Source organism: Triticum aestivum, chromosome 7B, assembly GCF_018294505.1.
Source record: "Triticum aestivum cultivar Chinese Spring chromosome 7B, IWGSC CS RefSeq v2.1, whole genome shotgun sequence".
Classification (NCBI taxonomy): Eukaryota; Viridiplantae; Streptophyta; class Magnoliopsida; order Poales; family Poaceae; genus Triticum; species Triticum aestivum.
Genome location: NC_057813.1, coordinates 59,970,163 through 59,978,653, shown reverse-complemented (window position 1 = coordinate 59,978,653; position 8,491 = coordinate 59,970,163). Strand labels below are relative to the sequence as shown.

Sequence of the window (8,491 nt, the reverse complement as noted above, 5' to 3'; positions counted from 1 at the left end):
CATTTATGGACTGGTGCAAGCATCTCGGAGTTGGAATAAACACTTTGATAGTGTGATCAAAGCATATGGTTTTATACAGACTTTTGGAGAAGTCTGTATTTACAAGAAAGTGAGTAGGAGCTCTATAGCATTTCTAATTTTATATGTAGATGACATATTATTAATTGGAAATGATATAGAATTTCTGGATAGCATAAAGGGATACTTGAATAAAAGTTTTTCAATGAAAGACCTCGGTGAAGCTCTTACATATTGGGCATCAAGATCTATAGAGATAGATCAAGACGCTTAATAGGACTTTCACAAAACACATACCTTGACAAAATTTTGAAAAAGTTCAAAATGGATCAGGCAAAGAAAGGATTCTTGCCTGTGCTACAAGGTGTGAAGTTGAGTCAAACTCAATGCCCGACCACAGCAGAAGATAGAGAGAAAATGAAAAATGTTCCCTATGCTTCAGCCATAGGCTCTATCATGTATGCAATGCTGTGTACCAGACCTGACGTATGCTTAGCAATAAGCTTGGTAGGAAGGTACCAAAGTAATCCAGGAGTAGATCACTGGACAGCGGTCAAGAACATCCTGAAATACCTGAAAAGGACTAAGGATATGTTTCTCGTATATGGAGGTGACAAAGAGCTAGTCGTAAACGATTACGTTGATGCAAGCTTTGACACTGATCCGGACGATTCTAAATCGCAAATCAGATACGTGTTTTTATTAAACGGTGGAGCTGTAAGTTGGTGCAGTTCTAAACAAAGCGTCGTAGCGGGATCTACATGTGAAGCGGAGTACATAGCTGCTTCGGAAGCAGCAAATGAAGGAGTCTGGATGAAGGAGTTCATTTCCGATCTAGGTGTCATACCTAGTGCATCGGGACCAATGAAGATCTTCTGTGACAATACTGGTGCAATTGCCTTGGCAAAGGAATCCAGATTTCACAAGAGGACCAAGCACATCAAGGGACGCTTCAATTCCATTCGGGACCAAGTCCAAGTGGGAGACATAGAGATTTGCAAGATACATATGGATCTGAATGTTGCAGACCCGTTGACTAAGCCTCTCTCACGAGCAAAACATGATCAGCACCAAGACTTCATGGGTGTTAGAATCATTACTATGTAATCTAGATTATTGACTCTAGTGCAAGTGGGAGACTGAAGGAAATATGCCCTAGAGGCAATAATAAAGTTATTATTTATTTCCTCATATCATGATAAATGTTTATTATTCATGCTAGAATTACACGATCTTTGTGTTATACTTAGGATTGGGTCTTGTCCATCACATCATTCTCCTAATGATGTGATCCCGTTATCAATGACATCCAATGTCCATAGTCAGGAAACCATTACTATCTGTTGATCAACGAGCTAGTCAACTAGAGGCTCACTAGGGACATGGTGTGGTCTAAGTATTCACACGTGTATTACGATTTCCGGATAATATAATTATAGCATGAATAAAAGACAATCATCATGAACAAGGAAATATAATAATAATCATTTTATTATTGCCTCTAGGGCATATTTCCAACAACATCCCCTTTTATTCATTTTGATGACAAGTATTTCCGGACGGAGGGAGTACATCTCAATCAAGATTACGAGTAACCGGAGTGTAAACGATTTCGGGGTTCTATTCATTTTATTTCGAATTGTTGTTTCTGTGTGCATGCCAAACAACTTAATTGGAATTTTGGGAATACCAAATCTGATTCGGACCATATTACAGACATCCAAACGCAGCGTGAGGATAATTATGTTATAGTATTTTTTTAAAAGACATAACTTTTGAACTGAGCATTGGAATTTAGATCCATTTTCACCGTTAGGTTTCTCAGGTCGAGCTCTTTGAAACTAGATCCCATATGGACATGTTCTGACTTTTTTCCAAAAGCAACCTTTATGCCAGATTAGACAAATTTAGTGCTACATAGAAGCAACTTCGTTGCACTATGTGTACCCGTAAATTTCGCTAACATTCTCCCAAGTTGCCTACCATTGATGCTTAGTTGCCTACAATACAATGACGTTTCTCATCACTGATGCTCAGTTGCCTGCTATGGTAATTAATTGTCTACTATTGATGCTCAATTTCTACTTTGCTAATTAGTTGCCTATAATATTGTGAAGCTGCCTATCAATGTTTTCTTAAGTTGCCTACAAACACTATGGAGTTGCCTACCATTTGCTAATGAGTTGGTTGCAATCTATGGAAGTCACCTCTCATTGTTCCTAAGTTGCAGACCTCAAAACTTGCCTACTAATTGCGCTCAGTTGCCTGCCAGTACTATTTTAGTAGCCTATGGTTATACCTGGGCATATCTCGGGTCAGGTCGGGCTTCAGGCCGGGCCAAAAAAGCCTGGTGCTGAAAACCCATGCCCGAGTCTGGCCCGGCCCGACCATCGGGCCTACTAAATTTGGCCCGAGCCTAAAAAAAGCCTGACATGGCTCGGACGGCTCAGCCTGAATACAGCTAAAATCTTGTTTTCTGCAAGCTTGAGCCCCGCCCAATCTGCCCGTCGATCTCAATTTTCAGGCCCGAGCCCAGCTCGATGGCATGCTCAGGCCCGGCTCGGCCCATCCCCGGCCGGGTCGGGTCGAGCCGTCCGGGCCGGGCTGTCCATGGCATGGTATACCTATGGTACGTTGAAAGTAGCCCATCGGTGTTGCTAAGTTTGCCTATCTCTTAAACTAAGTTGTTTACCGTACCAAAAGGTATTGTAAGCAAATAAGCACGATGTTAGGCTACTCACTAGTCGTTGTAGGCAACTTACGGTAAACGTTATCACTTGGCAATCATTGTGCTCAACTTAGGAGAGCATTAGGAAAACTAGCGTCATGGAACACAAACCTAACATGGAGTTGCTTCCCGTAGCACTGAAGTTGCTTCCCGTAGTACTAAAGTTGCTTTTGAAAGAAAGTCCGTCAAAACATATGCACATGAGATCCAGTTTTGAAAAGTTTGTCGCGAGGGCTCCAATGGTGAAAAAGAATCTCAATTTCGATGTTCCATTCAAAATTATACTTCCTCCAAAATAAGTACCCCAGTTTGAACTGGGGTTAATTAGTTTAAAAAAATGCGACACTTATTATGGGTCGGAGGTAGTAGCATTTAAAAATATAAAGAACTAAACACAAACAGATCGTCAAACTCATATTGTCGATTTTATCCTATTTGATCTTTGTTAATTGAATGTGTCATGTATGTTCTCGACCAAACGGGCGCTCCAGATCACTCCAGGATTCGCTCCAACAGTGCGAAAGACTATGAGCTCATGGAGCCCAAATAATGCAGCCGTACTAATTAGCATTTAGAAGGAAAAAATTGTTAGCTGCATCTATACAACCTCGGCAACACGTCTACGTCATCCGTGATCCCACGTATAGCAAGGTGATCGTCATTCTTTTGCAAGATGTGCATGTGTCTCTGTACAAATACCACTGAGATCAATACGATTTATGTGTTGCATCTATTCCCCTTCTCACAGATAAAGCAAACTTTGTGAGATTGTGAGCTTCGTAATTGAAATTTCCAAGCTCATGAATGAAATTACAAGAAGAGAAAGCTAATGATCTCTCCTTAATCTCCTTGATGATACACCATAGCTTTCAAGGGACCCTCCATTGGATGTGCTCTTGCTACTTGCTACTAAGCGCGGCCTTCGGCTTTGCTGCATTTTGGTTGAGTTAAAGGCATCATTCATACATCAATTTGTCCCGGATGCTCACTTTGGTACATCTTCACACAAATAAACGAGGAGCATTTAATTGAATTGCGTCTAACACTTTTGAAATTTTAGGATTCTCTTAGGCGCCCTGTGCACCTGGACGGGGGGAGTACAATTATCTCCCTAAACTTGCTCAATGCGCTCAATTTAGTACAAAATGAGCCAAATGAGGCTAGTGTGATCTACGGATATGGATGTAATTATTATTATTATTGGTAGTCGTTGTGCTGTCATGATTGATGATGAATAGATCGAAAGTTCTCTGGCAAAAAAAAGTGACAATGACTGGCATGCTGAGTCAGCAAATTTTAAAAAATTGGCTTGTGTAATTTCCCGCCTGTGCATGTGCTCTGTTTTCTAAAAAAAAGGACCTCATATTCTGTTTTCTCAAAAAAGCACCTAATTTTTCTATGAAAGACTAAAAATAAGCACAATATAGCACAGTTCAACAACAACAAACTGAGTCTTCGACCAAACAAAAGAGATGCAATGGCCATTTGTTCTCTCCTCACAAGACATGTGTAGATTTTTCTGGAACGCACAAACAATATGTATGTGTAGACAACTGCGTCATGTACCAATTTCGCTCTTTCCACGTCATTGCCAAGAGACCGTCAAAAGTAAACGCCAGTATTGTTGCTCGTGCTTGCCCAAGCCCCCAACCCAACAATGAGTACCGAAGTCCGGAAATGTCCATACATATCAGTGAATTATTTTACAGAAATGGAAAACATTACTTATATCAGAGAAGAGTCATAATCACAAGTAAAACTCTAGTTTCCGGGAAAAGGGCAATATATACAGGAGTGCTTAACTGAAGCTGGACTCAAAAACACTTATGCCGCAACGAGTTTCTGGATGTCCTTCTGCAAGAAAATAATACATGCCAACAAAGACTGTGAGCAGTGGAAAATATCAAAAGCTGCTAAGGAGGATAACATGCAGGGGATTTGGAAGGTGTTCTCTGCAATATTGTAAACTACGAGAGGATTAAGGAATGTGCCCCTCAATGAGATACAAAAGTTTTGCCATTCCTGAATCAAGCAATTTGAAAACTAATGAGTGTATTAAACAAAACCATCTTATGAACGGCGCAATCCAGTGGCAAAATGGGCCAAAAGAAAAATAGTGAATGAGTTTGATATTATGACAAAATTGACTTCTGACTGATGTACTATGGCTTTCCGGTCCGTAGTGATGAGTTGGTGACACGAAATCAACTACAGATTATATAACCCATCCACCACTGCAATTAAGTTATTATGCCAAAGTGAGCACCGCAAGTCCTTTTGACTAAGTGGGCATTACCGCATTAGTTCAGGACTCAAATCTTCAATTTCGTCTAAACTTCTGAATTACATAATCCTACGAAAGGCAGAAAAAATTGACACGCTTTCCAAACCCATGCTGCTTGCTTGTGGCTGTGGCCTGTGGGTGCCCCATCGACCATTGTGAGCAATTGTCATCAGGGAAATTCCATCATTTAAGCTTGTGTAAATTCCAGCACTGCCAAGGCTGTACGCTATGACCTATTATAACAATTTGGAGCATGTGCCATCTGAAACACTCATGTAGATCTAACGTTCACTAAGAGCACCAACACCGCTCTAGACACATTGGAGTTAGTACTCTGTTGGTCAAGGCTAGTTTTAGCTGGATGCCCACACCCACAAGACCGCAGAGGCCTGTTTTTCTACATATGGACAAATGAGCATATGTTCATTATCCTTTTGGCGCCACATGCCAACATATGCTGGGGAATCTTAGAACTAGAGATCCATACTCACTAAAATTAGATTAAAATTGGAATTAGTGATGAGAGGGATATAAACTATAAAGCCACAGAGAAACTTCACACACCTCAATTTGGAATGGTGAAGTTGTTGGTGGGTATCTTTCCACAACTTTGCCATTTTTGTCCACTAAGAACTTCTCAAAGTTCCACTTCACTATATCACCCAAAAATCCTCCAGCACTCGACTTGAGAAACTGATAAATAGGGGCTGTAAATGGTCCATTAACATCAACCTGCCATTGTATGCATATCCAATTAATTGTGGCAAGTAGCTGGAATACTGAATACAATGCATTGCTTCTTAAGCTGGAGTTCCCATACCTTATCAAAAATAGGAAATTCAGCTTTAAACCTTGTACAAGCAAATTGCTTTATCTGTGTATTTGATCCAGGTTCTTGAAAACCAAATTGATTGCATGGAAACGCCAGAATCTCAAACCCTGCAATTTTAAAAAGATGAAAGAAAATGACACATCCTACTATGACCTTCAAATTGATGTTCATGCCACTCCAGTAGCTGTTGGCCAGTTTCTTATGCTCTTAGAATAGTAAATTAATCCAAACAGAAAAGGCACTTTTTACTTTTACTCAAACAACTAGAGAATGTGTCATTGTGTCCTCAAGAAAATAGAAAAAAACTTCCGTCATCTTCAACAAATGTTGTTGAGGCCGAAGTCGTCATAAGAATCTTTCTTTTATTGGTAAGCATGGCACAGTGTCTAATCATTCTTTGTTAGTCATGTGGATTGAAACAGAATTTTTTATTGAAACCAGATAGTTTAAAACTGGACCGGCCTGGGATAGTGTCATCAACCCTGAAAAATACCTGCTTGTTGATAGATAATTAACATAGATTGATTCCACGGGTAAGGATTTAAAATTTTGCATGGCACTAGGATGATTATCTAGAGCAAGACACCAACTAAAAATCATAAATGACAAGAGGTCTCTCATGCCATTAGCAATGTCTAATCCAGTGAAAAGAAGGCCTAACCAGAAATACATATTACCTTGAGTCTTGTACTTCTCGTAAAGATGAGATAACTCAGTGTAATTTGCTGTTGTAAGCCCACTGGATTTCACAGAAAAAAGTGAGGGTCCATACACAACAAAGAATAACTTAATGTTGGGTTTAGGAAAAAAACGTATATCAAGAAAATTACCATTGAGAAGCAACATTAACGATCAACAGTGCTTTTCCCTTGAACTTGCTAAGAGAAACATTTTTTCCATCAATATCCTGAATAACAGAGAAATGTTTCCTCAGGTACAAAAGTTAAAAATGGACACATTTAATCACCTCACAAAAGTATGCTCATTCATTCATAAATCATGTATCAATAATTAGACATATAAAATGATGCTATATTACAGTCAAGGGAAAATCACTAGGGAAATAGAAGTATCATAATATTAAAAAAAAACTAAATTCCGAAAGTACATGTTGCTTAGGGAGAAAATGATGAACACACTACAACACAGGTCAAAATGGGCCACAGCCAATTTCATGAAAGTTAAATTTTACTCTTAAAGCAAATTTTACCCCTCATAATTTCCCGTAATCTCTTATCATTTTACTTGGACAGTGAATCTGCTTGAATATGTCCTCCATGTGCAGTTTAAGTCTGCAAACCAACTACGCCAATATATCTATATTTATCCAATGTACCGACACATAGATGGTAAATATATCTACAACGAGTAGGTATGCATATATCTCCTAAATCCGAATAAAACATTACATACATACATTTATTTAAGGTAATAACATTTATTTTATTTTTGAAATATGTTAGCAGCTCACGTTGTTGAATACTAGGACCAAATGCCATGAGCATTTGACACGGCATCGCACCAACAATTCAAACCTATTACCCGCTCGGTGAATGATGTTAAAAGGCTGTGGTCTAGTAAGTACTCCCTCCGTCCCAAAATAAGTGTCTCAACTTTGTACTAAGCTCAAGACACTTATTTTGGGACGGAGGGAGTACTAATTACTCCCTCCGTTCCATAACTGAACTAAAACCACGACAAGTATTATGCAATGGAGGGAGTAATATATAAATCTCCAAATGCATTGGCAACGGAGCATTTCAAATAAAAATAGTACCGATGGATACAGCACATCCCTCCCACCTACCTAACGACACTGCATCAAACATCTCACACAGTGACAAGCGACAGGACAGTAATATCATCCGAATTTACAGAAATCACACCCATCCATTCCACCGAACCCGCCCGTATAGATTCATCCACGGCGCACAGTCGCTCCTCACACGCAACGGAAGTACGATGCCACCGAAAAAGCGCCACACATTCACAATTATCGCGAAAATTACGAGGAGAGAGCCGGCCACCTACCTTCACGGTGAAGTCGTAGATGCTCTTCTCCGTGGTGGCGGCGGCGTAGACGACGCCGGGCACCCGCCTGCGCCGCCGCGGCGCCGCGACGGAGACCGCCGCCCTGCCCCAGGCCCCAGAGTGGGCCGCCGGGAGGCGCGCGAAGGCGGTGGCCGCCGGAGGGAGCCGCGAGGCCTGCGCGGCGGGGTGGAGGCAGGTGAGCGCCGCGGCCGCGGTGGACGAGGCCATGATGCGCGTGGGGTGTTGGCTGCCGCGCGTCGGTGGGCGGCCGCGTGGGAACAGAGTGGGGGTGGGGGTTTAGCGCGGTAGCGGCGCCCGATTGGTTCGCGCCGATTCTGGTTAAGGACGGAGGTTGCTTTTGCCGATTGGACCCCTGGGTGCTCTGTATTTGTAGAAAACGAACATACAGTAGTACTATTTCTCATCGCAATCTAATTCGGCTCGCACATGCTCCCACGCGCAAAAAAAATACTCCTTCCATTTCTAAATATTTGTGTTTTTAGATATTTTAAATAGACTATCACGTACGGATGTTTTTTTGAGAGAAATTTTTAATCTATTCATTAATCATGGCAGTACAGAGAACGCAAGGAGTAAT

At 41.0% G+C, this 8,491-nt stretch overlaps 1 protein-coding gene across 1 annotated transcript; it reads right to left on the bottom strand.

The window, feature by feature from the left end:
* Positions 1-4,348: 4,348 nt before the first annotated feature.
* Positions 4,349-8,220, bottom strand: LOC123160997 (phospholipid hydroperoxide glutathione peroxidase 1, chloroplastic). The gene is made up of 6 exons (XM_044578846.1): positions 7,894-8,220; positions 6,693-6,769; positions 6,540-6,601; positions 5,851-5,969; positions 5,595-5,762; positions 4,349-4,600 (listed from the first exon to the last, which is right to left on the bottom strand). The coding sequence occupies exons 1-6, from the start codon at positions 8,119-8,121 to the stop codon at positions 4,571-4,573; spliced, it is 684 nt and encodes a 227-aa protein (XP_044434781.1). The 5' UTR covers positions 8,122-8,220; the 3' UTR covers positions 4,349-4,570.
* Positions 8,221-8,491: the final 271 nt, after the last annotated feature.